At 43.8% G+C, this 14,815-nt stretch overlaps 1 protein-coding gene across 1 annotated transcript; it reads left to right on the top strand.

The window, feature by feature from the left end:
• Positions 1 to 4,372: 4,372 nt before the first annotated feature.
• LOC114688752 (3 beta-hydroxysteroid dehydrogenase/Delta 5-->4-isomerase type 1-like) lies at positions 4,373 to 10,386 on the top strand. The gene is given in 5 exon segments (XM_037206925.1): positions 4,373 to 4,500; positions 4,582 to 4,786; positions 7,216 to 7,380; positions 9,241 to 9,644; positions 9,646 to 10,386. Coding segments are annotated over 4 exon segments (1,122 nt in total). The 5' UTR covers positions 4,373 to 4,500; positions 4,582 to 4,641; the 3' UTR covers positions 10,054 to 10,386.
• Positions 10,387 to 14,815: the final 4,429 nt, after the last annotated feature.

Raw genomic sequence — 14,815 nt, 5'->3', positions numbered from 1 at the left:
TCCCCTCAGAGTAAGATCTCACCCAACTAAGCTTTCGACATGTGGAATGAAAAGGCATAAGACATTTTCTGATCCTAAGAAGAAAAAAACCCCCACAAAAACTCAAAGCTGTTACAAATGTGATTCTTCTCAAAGGTGTTGTGATTCACTCCAAGTTGATAGGTGAATTTGTCAGTATCATTTATATGATTCTGTCTTTAGAGTCATGAAGGACACATAAGTAATAGGGTTGTGCAATCTTCCTCTGTGGTTAACCATCACTTCTGAGGCCTGGCAAGTGGCAGGGGAAGTCCCTGCATGAGGGCTTGGAGAGGCCATTGTGTGAAGCTACAAAAGTGAAGCCTAGATTGTACTGGAGATCCCAAGAAGTTGATTACACCAGAGCCATGACACATTTTTCAAGGTAGAGAGGGAGTGGAACCATTCCAGGAGAGAGTATGTTGTAGGCACCAAAGCTAGAAGGGCAGAACCAACTAAGTCCTCTGACATCAGACAAGGAACTACAAGATTTGGAGTTTGTCCTGCTGGGTTTGTATCTTCTATGCCATCATTTGTAGGAAGAAAGTAATTTGCTTTCTCATTTTACAAAGAGTTACAATTAAGAAATTGTCTTGCGTCTTAGAAGAGATGTTGAACTTTGTACTTTTAAACAGTTGAAACTGAAAGACTATGGAAACTTGCTGATGTACAAAGACAGCCTCTGTATGGTGACCATCCCCTAGCTCTATGCCATGCAGCAGCTTTGAATGCTTGGGACAGAACTGAAGAAGGTGGAAAGAGAACTAAGTCATTTACTAAAGTTATACAGGACCCAAAAGAAACCTCCACTGATTTTTTTTTTTACAAAGATTGTCTTCAGCTGTAAATAGAATGATACCAAATTCAGAAGCTAGACAGAAAATAATTGAATCTTTGGCTTTTGAAAATGCTAATTCACAATACAAAAAGATAATTAGGTCTTTATAGACAAGGCCATCACCCATCGAGGAATGAATCTGAGATGCAGTCAATGTTGAATCTCATAACTATAATGATGCTTGGATAGAGGTGTAGCTGGAAGTTTTCCTGTCCTGCCCAGTCCTGCAGCCACTCAGACCTAAGGAAACACACAGAGGTTTATATCAATTATGAATTGCATGGCCACAGCCTATGGCTCAATTTTCTTGCTAGCCAGCTCTTATAACTAAACTCAGCCCATTTCTACTAATCTATTATGTTGTCGCATGTTCCATGGTTTTTCCTGTGTGCCATTACATTCTGGTCCCTTGACAGTGGGATGGCATCACTTGCCTCTCCTTTCTCCTTTCATTCTTTCTCTTGGATTTTCCATCCTGCCCTGCCACAGGCCAACGCAGCTTTATTTACCAACAAATCAGAGCAGTACATATTCACAGAGTATAGAAAGACATCCCACAGCATAGAGGAGGTGATTTCCAGAGACTTGAAAAAAAATCAAAATGTCATGTGTTTTCATTGTGGCAAACAAGGTCACCTAAAAAGGAATAGTAGACAGGACATTCCTAGAAACAATGATTTTTTTAAGAAATAATCAAAACAGAAGGCTCTCCCTTCTGGAGTATGCAAAAGATGCAGCAAAGGCCTACACTGGACCAATGAATGCAGATCAACAAGGGGCAGACAGGGTAACTCTTTGCCATTAAAAACATCTTGGAGGGCCTCTAATAGGCTCCCATGTCAAATTTGGTTCAGTCATTCCCTGTCACCATGGGGGAAACTCCTCCCCAGAGCAATTAAAGGACCTAATGCCTATTGTAAAAAACCATGCTGTATGAAGGGCGAGGGTCGAGGGAAAGAGAGCGGGAGATCCCAAGCTGGATCAAGAACAGAGAGGGAGAACAAGGAATAGGAGACCATGGTAAATGAAGACCACATGAGAAAAGGAAGAAACAAAATGCTAAAGAGGCCCACAGAAATCCACAAAGATACCTCCACAAAAGACTGCTGGCAATGGCCGAGAGACAGCCGGGACTGACCTACTCTGGTGATGGGATGGCCAAACGCCCTAATAGTTGTGCCAGAAACCCCATCCAAGGACTGAGGAATCTGGATGCAGACATCCACGGCTAGGCCCTGGGTGGAGTGCTGGGAGTCTAATTAGCGAGAAAGAGGAGGGTTTATATGAGTAAGACTTGTTGAAACCAAGGTTGGATAAACCACAGGGACAAATAGCCAAACGAATGGAAACACATGAACTATGAACCAAAGGCTAAGGGGCCTCAACTGGATCAGGCCCTCTGAATAGGTGAGACAGTTGATTTGCTTGATCTGTTTGGGAGGCATCTAGGCAGTGGTATCAGGTCCTGGGCTCGCTGCATGAGATATCTGTTTGAAACCTGGGGCTTATGCAGGGATGCTTGGCTCAGTCTGGGAGGAGGGGACTGGACCTGCCTGGACTGAGTCTATCAGGTCGATCTCAGTTCTTGGAGGAGGCCTTGATCTGGAGGTGGTGGGAATGGGGGGTGAGCTGGGAGGAAGAGGAGGGGGCAGGAGGGGGGAGGACAAGGGAATCTGTGGCTGTTATGTAGAACTGAATAGTATTGTAAAATAAAATAAAATTTTAAAAAAAGGAAAAAAAAAAACCCATGCTGTGCTGGAGGACAGAAACAAGGAAGTAGACAAAATGGGGGAAATCGTTTTTGTTTTTTTGTTTTTTTTTTTTTTGTACTCTATGAACTTAATTTTAGTTTTGATTGTATGTTCCAACATATATCAAGAACCAAAAGCATCTTAGAGAAAAAAAAATTGTCAGAATGTAGGAATAAAATAAGAATTTCATATGCATAAAATCAGAAGGTAGACATATCTACAGTAGACCAAGTGTAGATAGTCTGCTCTATAAAAAGACAGGGAGGAGTTTCCAGGGGTAGTGGACATGGTCTGTGTCTTTGTGTGTATATGTGTGATATCCATGTGAGGGTTGATTGACTTGAACAACCTACTGACTGACCATGTTGATGTGTGGTCACACTTACCTGTTTTAAAAGTAGAGGAAAGAACCATGTCCTAAGTAGCACATAGCAGTGAACTGCAGTACCTCTGAGCTGTGGGCTTCAGAGGCACCTCTACTATCTTCAGTTCAAACTGGTACAAGCCTCCATGATGAGAGCCACTGTGGCAATCTGTCTTGTGACATCAGCCACATAAGAAGGTGGCTGCTACTAACTCACCTTCTTTAATGGGAGCTCAAAGGTCTTGTTACAGAGATTTTGGAATCTATGTGAATTACTCGATGACTAATAGTGCTCCCATTGCAAGTTCATGAAGTTTGTAAGCAAGGATGGACATTTCTGGTCATACTCAGAGCTAAGACAAAAGGAAATCTGCCAAGGATGGCATTTCTTTCAGACATGCTTATTGCATTGGACAAATTTCAGCATTTCATCTGGGGATTTACCTATTTATTCTCCTTTAAGGTCACACCCTGTGATCCAGGCCATTGGATGAACTGTTGGCTGTTTTGCTGACAGAAAATTCAAAACTTAACTGGGAATTGCTCTACAAGTGAAAAAGTAGTTCCCTTGGTTCTCAGAATTCTTGAAACAGAGGCACAGCACATACCCACAGTACTAAGTGAGCTTTTTAATCTGTATTTTCTTGGTTGTTTTCTTTCTGTTTAAGTAGATCAAGATCCAACTCCAAGGCTACACATCCTTGAAGCTGCCCATGATCTTTTCAGGCAGCATTGCTGATTTACTACTGCCAAACACGTCATTGGGTCTATCAGTAGTTACCTAGAATCTGATTGGATCAGTCACTGCACTTGTGCTTTCTAATAAAGTCTCTCAGCTTATAGCTATTTGTGTGACTCATGGCTTAATAAAGCATATTAAACAAAGTAGTCTCAATAAATGCTTACTGGGTTGCATTGTAGGTATTCATGAAATAAATTTAATTTTTGGTTAAAAAACTTTCATGTAGTTATCCTGAGATGCAACCCAGGATATTGCATCTAGTAATTCTAATTATTTTTATTTTGTTTTACTTTTTGAGGCAGGGTCTCATTATGTAACTGTGGCTATCCAGGAACTCATTATGTAGACTAGCCTGGCCATGAACTCACAGAGATCCTGCATGTACCTCCAGAGTGCTGGTATTAAAGACATGCACCTCTAAGGCCCTTATTTAGAAAAAAAAACTTTAGTGTTTTATGTCTACTGGTCCTTTATGTGTCAACAAAAATTCTGAAAGAATTGCACATGTCCAAACAAAATAAAGTCTTTATCACAACATAGCCTTGAAGCTGACTTTTCTTTCTGGGTCAAGAATAAAGGATATAACATGTCACATTAGTCACTGGGGAGGAGGTATCACAGGAAAGAATACATAAGGACCCCAAAGTAGGCATGAGTCAAAGTATGATGGATCAAGAGACCAGCGCATAAAACTCCGGTGCTGAGGGCTGAGGCCAGCAGCACCCTGACCCTTCTCTAACAGTCTAGCAGGGTGGAACACTGCATTTATTTTAGTCCCTTGGTGCTGGTGAGGACAGGGTTTGCACAAATCGGGTAGAGATAACCCCGGGATTACTGGAGAACTGTTCTCATTGGCCCTCATTTCTAGTCCTTTCTAGGGTCACCTACATCACACCTGCTCCACTGCGATCTGCTTCCTGTGTTGACCATGCCGGGGTGGACCTGCCTGGTGACAGGAGCAGGAGGGTTTCTGGGCCAGAGGATCATCAGCTTGTTGGCTCAGGAGAAAGAGCTGCAGGAGGTCAGAGCCCTGGACAAAGTCTTCACACCAGAAACCAGGGAGGAATTCTCTAGTAAGTAAGCCAGAGGCTGTTTGTGTGATGGCTGTGAATGCTGACTGGACATTGAGGGGGCTCTGTGTCTAGCAAACACGGAGCACGTGGAACGTAACTCTTCTCCCATGCTCACACTCATCAGGAAGAACCATGACAACACAGCATAAACTATATCCCATAGCTGTTGGGAAGCTAAAGTCTGACTTATCCCAGATCTAGAGAAGGCGGCCATGAGGACAACTGATGGATCTCCAGGCATCTGGCCTTCTTCCCATTGGGAAATGTTCCCTGTTCTCTCTTTTTAATGTGCTGTTTTGGATTTATAGATTCATACTATTGTAGATTTGTTTAGTGCTCCACAGCATCAGCAAGGTTCTGGGGTTGGAGACTTCATTAGCAGTTTGCTGCCTTTCCTACTTGTCCTGGGGCTGGCTGGCTGATCCTTTTCTTATTATATTTTACAGAGGAAAGCCATATAGCATCCTCCTGTGGAGTTGGAAAAATAAAAAAGTGAGGTTCTTTAAGTGAGACAGAGAGACAGAGGGAGCAGAGACTGAGAGCCTACATCAGGCAGAACATACGCAGGACAGTACAAAGAGCAGAGTCAGGTGAGGGCCAGCAGGGCTCCAGATGCCTCCCCTGGACTCCTCCAGTGTCTTTCCAATCATTCCTCTCTGTCCTTCATCTTGACAAAGAAAATGACGGCAGACTTTGCTGGAGCAGCACCTACTTCTCTGCTGACATCGCTATCCCTAGGGTAAAGTTTGGTTTCCCAGCAGCCTTATCCTCACATCTTCAAGATAACCCTGCAGTGAATGAGGAAAAAGGCTCAGGCATGAGGACTATAGCCTCAAGTTTTTCTCGGGTCCTGCCTGGCCCCACAGCCATGCATTCCTCTGGTCCTGCCTGGCCCCGCAGTCATTCATTCCTCTGGTCCTGCCTGGCCCCACAGTCATTCATTCCTCTGGTTCTGCCTGGCCCCACAGTCATTCATTCCTCTGGTCCTGCCTGGCCCCACAGTCATTCATTCCTCTGGTTCTGCCTGGCCCCACAATCATTCATTTCCTGCTGGGTTTCTTGCCTGGCCCCACAGTCATTCATTCCTCTGTCCTGCTCCTCTGGTCCTGCCTGGCCCCACACATTCCTCTGGTCCTGCCTGGCCCTGCAGTCATTCATTCCTCTGGTCCTGTCTGGCCCCACAGTCATTCATTCCTCTGGTCCTGCCAGGCCCCATAGTTCCTCAGCTCTTTATAAAATAATCATTCAGAGGCTTAATATTAATTACCAATTGTATGGCCTATGGCAGGCCTCTTGCTAGCTAGCTTTTATATCTTAAATTAACCCATTTCTATTAATCTCTATTTTGCCACGTGTTCCCTGGCTTTACCAGTCTGCTGGAATGTTGCTCCTTGAGCGGCAGGCTGATGTGTCTCCAGATTCAGCCTTTCTCTTTCCTGTCTCTCTCCTTGGATTTCCCAACTACCTCTAAGCTGCCTTGCCATAGGTCAAAGAAGCTTATTTATTAACAGATGGGAACAACATATATTCACAACATACAGAAAGATATCTCCAGCAGAGAACAGTGTTAGGGACTCATGTAGGTTGCATGTGACACAATGCTAACTTTGTGGGATAACTTAACTGCCGGCATGGTAGTCAGTGTCATCCTATGGATGTCAGAGAAGCATGAGGATACTGATTTATCCACTGCCCTGGCTTAGTGTCTGCAGTGCAGGTCTCTTAGTGGCTGGCTGGTGTGCAATGCACACTTCTGATATCTGCCATATAGTGACAAGCAAACCCATCATAGGAGCCCATTCTGAGTTCTCTCATTGGGGCTTTGGTTTCCTCTTTGTAATTGAGCTCACTCTTTATTTGTGCTCATCCCAGACTCAGAAAGTATCAAGACCTATGAGGTGCAGGGCTGAATTTTCCATCATTGAGTCTCCCTCTTCTGGGTCCTCCTCACTGGAACTCTGGAGGACACAATCTGATTAACCTGTTGCTTGCCCAGGTTACTCTTATGTCTTCATGCCTGTCCATTTGCCACCTGAGAGCACTGTTACAGCTCCCCAGAGCAGGACTCTGCCTCTGTTTCTCCTTCAGTGAAAATCCACAAGTGATTCTCCATTCTCTATCAATTAAATCCTAATTCTGCCTGTTTACAATGACAACCCCTCTGGTTGCTTTAATAACTCTGTTTTTATGAGCAAAGCACAAATCACATCTCACTGCTCAGATTCATTTTCTACAAAGCTCAGATGCTTCCTCCTTCCCCACAAATGATACATTCTGACTGTTGAGCATTTATTGTTCCTTCAGTAGAAAGTCCTCCTCCCAGGATCTCCTTACTCTGGCTGCCCTGGAAGGCCTAGGTCACTGATACTGTGTCTGGAAACTTCCATCCTGTGCAGAAAGCTTCCCAGTGACCGCTTTGCGTTCCTCAGAGCTGCAGACAAAAGCCAAGGTGACAATGCTGGAGGGAGACATCCTGGATGCCCAGTGCCTGAGGAGAGCCTGCCAGGGCATCTCTGTTGTCATCCACACCGCTGCTGTCATTGATGTCTCAGGTGCCATTCCCAGACAGACCATGGTGGATGTCAACCTGAAAGGTACAGTGTCTCAGGAAGATATGGAACAGGTGGAAAGATGAAAATAGAAAAAACAGGTTTGAGGAAGGGACTCCTACTTTGGAACATCTGCTGTGCTTGCTCACCTCTCTCAGAGAGCAGAGCACACAGCTGTTAGTCTCAGTATGTCTTTACATTTTCATTTTATTTTTGGTTTCTGCCTGCATGCATGTCTGAGCACCGTTTGCATGCTTGCTGCCCATGGGGTGAGAAAAATGCATTAGATCCCCAAGAAATGGAGTTACAGACGTTTGTGAGTGGCCACGTGGGTACTGGAGTCACACTCAGATTCTCTGGAAAAGCAAGCAACCAGTGCTCTTATTGATTTGACACCCTTCCTGGCCCTAGTCTCAACAGTTCCAGTGAGGAAAACAGAGTAAGAGGGGAAGGACGTAATCAGAACGCCCAAGGCATTAAGAGAATGGAGATTTAAAGTCACATTCCTGTTCCCTCAACCGCTAGAAAAGCTGTCCATCTCCATGCCAGTGCAATTGGACTCCAACTCCAAATCCTCAATTTCCATCTACCCACTGCCCTGCTTCCAGGCCAGATCCAGACCTGACAGGTGCTAGCCAGCACAGCATGTGGTATTTTCCTCCTGTGAGAGCCACTCTGCCCATCTGCACAGACCATGGCAAAGCTTCCCCACAGATGTCTGCAGGAAAGAATGACCCAGCACTTCCCTGCTCACTCTAGTTTTTTAGGAGTCACTATTTCCCTTGTCTTTAACAATAGCTTCTCAGCCCACTGTGGATCTCCTCTGGAGGAAGAGGGTTCCCTTTAACTGGTGGCCCTGTCTGCATTACGGCTTTTTAATATAAGTTAGGGTGAAACAGGTAAGTTTGCATGGGTTTCTATGTAATATCCTCATCCTGAGCCGGAAGGACCAATCTCTGTATCACCATTACACCCTCTGCAAAGCTGCCCTATGTGTTCTTTATGTTGACTTTCAATGTGGACACTCCAAGACTCCTTTACAAAAGAAAAAATATTTGATTTAGAAGTCAGGAATATGTCAAAAATATCCATTCTAGTTTTTAATCCATTTCCCTGAAGTGGCACACACATATCTGCAGGAAGGTGACAAAAGTCTCTGGTGTTCCTTGCCCAGCTCTCAACTGTGGCAGTTACCTGTTGGTTTCCCAGCAACAGGAGATGGGAAATGACAGGAATAGTGGTTACGGCATTATTTTACTGAATCATGGTCACAGATTGAGAAAATGTTTCACAATGATGGTTATCCAAACCCTACTGGTAATCAAAGCCCAAATTTAATTGGCAAATATATTTAACTTAAGATAATGAAGTCGTTTCTCTAGGAAATCCAATTGCAGAGTGCCTTCTAATGTTAACAAATGAATGAATTATAATAATAGTAACTCCTGCACAGGACATTCCTTCCTTCCTCAGGGAGGATGCCCTCGCCTCTTCTCCAGAACCTTCAGTCTGCATTGTCTGCAGTGTTCTGCCATTTCAGGAAGGACCAGTCCGAGGCACACATTCTTTTTCAGTTTTCTACCAGGCTCAGTAGAAAATAGTGACATTATATGAACAGCAAAAACACATTCTTAAAGCTATGTTGCCAAAGTACAACTGTAGGATGCCATTCTTCTCCACCAGAATCACAGGTCACAGACAGCAATAGAAAGATCTGTAAAGGCTCCCAGATGGCAGATGTCACCCCTGTCCTTTGTTATTGCCCATGTGCCCATGCCCCAGTTGGTCTGCTCCAGGAACAGGAAAGAATGCACCATAGAGCTGGGATTAGAGTGGAAATGAACAGAAATCATGTGGATTTCTGAGTTTATTTCCTGAGACTGACTATATGTTGTCTGTGACTAGGTACCCAGAACCTGTTAGAGGCCTGTGTCCAGGCTAGTGTGCCAGCCTTCATCTACACCAGCTCAATTGATGTTGCAGGACCCAGCTCCTACAAGGAGATAGTTCTGAATGGCCATGAGGAAGAACAGCATGAAAATTCATGGTCTGATCCATACTCATACAGCAAAAAGATGGGTGAGAGGGCGGTGCTGGCAGCCAATGGGTACAGCCTAAAAAATGGTGGCATTTTGCATACTTGTGCCTTGAGACCTATGTATATCTATGGGGAAAAAAGTCCATTCATTTATGTTATAATGGTCAGGGCGCTCAATAATAATGGTATTCTTGATTCTATTGGCAAATTTTCTACAGTTAACCCAGTATATGTGGGTAATGTGGCCTGGGCACACATTCTGGCTACCAGGGGTCCTACGAGACCCCAAGAAGTCACCAAGCATCCAAGGTCAGTTCTACTACATCTCAGATGATACGCCTCACCAAAGCTATGATGATTTAAACTTTGCTGTGAGCAAGGACTGGGGCCTCCGCCTTGGTTCCAGTTGGAGCCTTCCTCTGCCCCTGCTCTACTGGCTTGCCTTCCTGCTGGAAACTGTGAGCTTCCTGCTGCGTCCAATCTACAACTTCCGGCCTCCATTTAACCGCCACTTGGTCACAATGTCAAATAGTGTGTTCACCTTCTCCTACAAGAAAGCTCAGCAAGATCTGGGCTATGAGCCACCTGTCAGCTGGGAGGAAGCCAGACAGAAAACTTCTCAGTGGATCGGGTCACTAGTGGAGCAGCACAAGGCGACAATGAACACAAAGTCTGAGTGATGTGACCATGGCAGAGACGTGGCCCTGGGTGCTGTCAGTTGGTAGTTGTCAGGTCCTCCAGAAGGGACAGAGGCACAACCCAGGTCCTGCCTCCTCCCTTTGACACAGAGACCAACTTGGTGTCTTCCTCTGTCACTAGATGCTTTGACAGTCACTGTCACTGACACAGGCTTTCCTTCCCCATCACCTGCCCACAGACACAGGGGCTGCTCTGTCTCAGCTGCTGTGAATAAAGTATACAGCAATTACAATTTCCCTTCACTTGGAGTGCAGGATTGGTTTTCTTTCCACTCTCAAGCCCTAGATCACATCCTGCCTTTGGAAAAAAAAAAAATTGCTTTATGAAGGTCAACAAAAATAGCAATAAATATTGCAATGCCTTACCTGGAGAAAGCATCTTTCTATTATTGGGAATTGTTATGACTTCCCTCCATAGCCAGGCTTGGCAATTCCAGATCACAGATGGAACCTGGAAATGGCATTTTCTCACAGGAAGTACAAATTTGAGCTTGGGCTTAACCAACCATGTGGGCACTAATTACATAATTGACATAGATTACCTCATTTCATACCTTCCAGACAGGGATCCCAATTCCATGTCATGTATGAGAGATCTTCCTATCCACCCCCCTGATGGAATGATGGGAAGTTCACTTCAGCAGAGACTGTGGAGAAACACGTAATCTTCCCTGTAAACCGTGTAGCCTGCACTTGCTTTTTATAGAGGCAGCAGCTCTGAAGAGTAGGCTGTTCCTCATTCCAGAGCTCCAGCTCTCCTGCCCTCCTTTCTGCCTACCTAGACGTATACACAAGGCTCCCCAGAACCTTGAGGGGTATCTGGGAGACTGTGTACTCCTTAACAAATGACCCTGGAAAGAGAGGCAGGAGAGGGAGAAACTCTCAGCTACCACCTCCAAAGTCAGTGTTGTTGGAGACTCTAGAATATACCTGGATATATTTGTGACAGGTATTTTAGTCATTAATAACCCCATATTTCTACCTTAACATTTACACAATAAAGACAAACCTGAATTCCTGGAAGGTTAAAAGGAACAAAACAGACTCATCCAAACTTGTGTTTCTACTCAGCCTCGAATCTGAAAGATGTTTCCTTCTATTTATTTAATTTTTACTCCTTATATCTTCCATTTCTCCATCTCACTTCCACAGGGCCTCTTCTGACATTGTACTGCTTTATTTCCTTCCATTTCTCCCCTTTACTTTCAATATTCTCTGAGCAGAGGAAACCAGTCAGGAAATGTGTAATAACCAAAATGAGAACACAAGTATTAACTAACGATTAACCAGCAGTTGTCAGGTCAATGCAGACAGCAGTGAAGCATGCTACTTTAGACAGGTAAACACTCTGCACACGACCCTTTGCAGTGCAAGTGAAACACCACAAGGGGCAGCAAAGACACAGGAAAATGGCAGCAGCTCCAGCTTGTGAGCCTCCTTCCCTTTTCCTCTGGATTCTGCAGGCTGTGGTCAAGGAATAAGGGAAGCACAGGGAAGTGGTCACCCGTGGGTTTAAGTGTGATGTACAAATGACCGAGAGAATGGAGTAGGGCAGAAGGTGTCCAGTAAAGCTTCAGAAACCAGATGGGACTTGGAAAGGAGAGTCAGGTGGGTCCATGCAGGGAGGACAGCAGGAGAGTTTGTGAGGAGGAGGAGGAGGAGTGTGCACATGGGGAAGGAGGAGGGCAAGGTGAGTATAGAGGCTGGACACCACTTAAGCTAGGTTTTCAGAAAAATGGTGGGTGTCCTGAGCGCAGGACAGAGCTGGGCACTAAGAAGGGTGGCCTCTGGGGACACAAAGAGTGTCCAGTGCATAGTCTGTTTAAGAGGCCATCTGCAAGAGCATGGCAAACACCAAAAGCAGTAAATGCTTGATCTTTGATCTCCAAATACTGCAGTGTGAGCTTTGGGAAGCAGAGAACAGCTCACGGAAGAGGGTGAGTGTGGAATCATCTTTCTTGACAATATGGTGACATATCTATTCTTTAATGGTACTTGGTCGCAAGAATGAATTTTCCCATCCTTCAACCTTCTACTTGTTTTCAATTGGCTGAAGATCCTTTAAAAAAGAAAGAGTCAATTGGTTGGCAACGCTAAGTGTATAAACTAAGAAAACCCATCTGTGGGCTGATCATGACCTCTGGCCTCCAGTTGCATCTCTGCTCCTAACTCCTGGTATAGTTAGGAGATAAAACATGAGATCTGGTCGTGGCTGTAGACAGGAAGGTGTATAATGCTTGAGAAAGGTCATGTATGAGGCAATACCCTGTCTGGACAAAGGCTGAAAGGCCTTTGGCATTGGACTGTATGGTGGTAGATGAGTGGAATTCCACAGTTGTAAGAGATGAGGAAAGTGATCCAGGCAGATCCACTGGAGCCTACAAAGGACCATAGTAGGAATGTGCATAATCCTGAGACTGCAAGGAACAAGTCTGAACAGAACAAAGAACTCAGCTGCAAAAGTAGTAGAGATCCCTGCAATGGTATAAGAGACGCAGACATTGATATAAAAATTCTAAGAAGAAATAAAAAGGTCACTATGTAACAATCAAGGTATCAACTCAATAAAAATGTAAAATTTTAAATTGATAATCACCTGATTATCAAAGCACACAGGTTTATAAAAACAAAAGCAGTGAGAAGACCTAAATGTCTCCATGGATTCGCTTATTTCTTTGAAGTGTTGCAACCTGTTGCTAAGTATTCTCTAATTGTATACTCTATTTCTGTAGCATCACTTGTAGTATCTTCTTTGGCATATTCAAGCACAGCACCATTTGGTGGAAAACTTCCTGGTGATAAGTAACTCAACCAGAGTGCCCAATAAAACATGAGACAAGACTACATGGAAACTCCTTGTAAAGTACATATGACATCTACCATGAAGATAGGTTCTATAGATTGATTACATGTGGCATCTTCCAAAAGATAGGTTGACAAGTTCACAATAAGGGTCTGGGGGAGGATTTGGTGTGGTCTCAGACACAGATAGCACAAACGTCAACTAGGCTATTAAGCACATCCTCTCCCAACCTTCATGCAGAAAACAGATTATACAACTTTCTCTTTGAAGTGACAAGCCTTTGTGTTAGACATTTAGAGTTCCCTTAGTGTTTATCTGTGAGCACGAGGACCTCCATGCCTCCCCCAGTTGTGAGCTGCCATGTGCATGCTGGAAATTTGGGTCCTCTGCCAGAGCAGTGAGTGCTCGTATCTGCTGAGTCATCTCTACAGCCACTATTGTCACTTTTATACTGTACTGGGACAATAACTTGGTAACCTAAAAGTCAAAAAGATTAAAGTAGCACTGAAACAAAATGTCTGGTCATACTCAGCATCCAGTTGCCTTGTGGATCCAAATGGGAAGAGCCTTTTAAACACAGACAGTTTTGAGTATCTGTTATAACAAGGCTTACATCTCTTATAAATAGTTTAGTTAATGATGTTAAGAAAACTGGAAAAATTACTTTGAGTGAGGTAACCCAAACCCACAAAGACAAATTCTGCAGGTGTAGCATTCAGCACTAAATCTTTAGATTTGTGTGTGTGTAACTTGGAGTAACACTTCAGACCACTGAGAGGTAGAAAGAAAGATATAAGTATGTGGGGTGTGATTGGTAGAATCACAGGTAATATGAAAAGGGAAAGGATATAATGAAGTGGAAGATTTAAGTGTGAAGGAAATTAGGATGGTAGAACAGAAGATCTGGGAAAGGGATAATAAGTACTAAGATACTTGGTAAAACCATATGGTAACGATCTGATTTGTTTATATATATATATATATATATATATATATATATATATATATATATTTAGAGAGAAGGAGAGAGAGAGAGAGAGAGAGAGAGAGAGAGAGAGAGAGAGAGTTTGTTGCTCATCTCAGGATAATGCTGTTCCTTATAGGAAACACAGAATGCCAAAGAAAAAGCCTAGCACCATCTGTGGGAAACTCCACCTGACCATTGGGATGATCCGAGCCATCCCAATGACTCCCAAAATTATACAGGCTATTGCCATTGCTCTTGGTTGCCCATCATAACTTAATGGTAAGACACTATTGCTGAATATGCCACACACTTTGGTCACAGGACATGGAAATTAAACTGGTATTATCCAGGAAGCTTCCTTCCAGCTGGTTAGCTTTCATAAGGTGTCATGAAGACTACAGGGAGAAAGAAAATATCAACATTCTTATACAGTTGTGAATGCTGCTAGCTACAATAATAACCAGCCTGGAAAGACAGGCCCATGGATGAAATAGTGAAACAAATATTATGGGAGTAACCGACAACTTTCTCCTTAGATATAAGGACCACTCCACAGGAGGAAATGCATTCCTAGTCCTGGAGACTTGACTAAGAACCATGGTTCTGCAGCTCATAGGCTTGCATGGAACCTAGTACTATTACTTTGTTACATGGACGTAGTATCAAACTGCTCTCTAAATATATATCCCTATACCCATGGATGAGTGCAGCCCTCAGTCCTCATCAGGGAAGTATTTTTGTGCAGTGGACAACAAAACAGAAATTCACAACTGGCCAAAGTACAGAAGATAAGTATCTTTAGAATTCTCAGCAGTAAGTGGATCATCTATATCACACACTAGCTTAGGGTTTCTATTGTTGCAATGAAACACCATGACCAAAAGCAAGTAGGGGAGGAAAGGGTTTATTAGGCTTGTACTTCCAAATCACTGTTCATCCTCAATGGATGTCAGGACAGAAACTCTTCACAGGGA

The sequence above is a fragment of the Peromyscus leucopus genome, chromosome 6 (assembly GCF_004664715.2).
Source record: "Peromyscus leucopus breed LL Stock chromosome 6, UCI_PerLeu_2.1, whole genome shotgun sequence".
NCBI lineage: Eukaryota > Metazoa > Chordata > Mammalia > Rodentia > Cricetidae > Peromyscus > Peromyscus leucopus.
The sequence above is the reverse complement of the archived record's forward strand: the minus strand, read 5'-3'. Positions and strand labels throughout refer to the sequence as shown.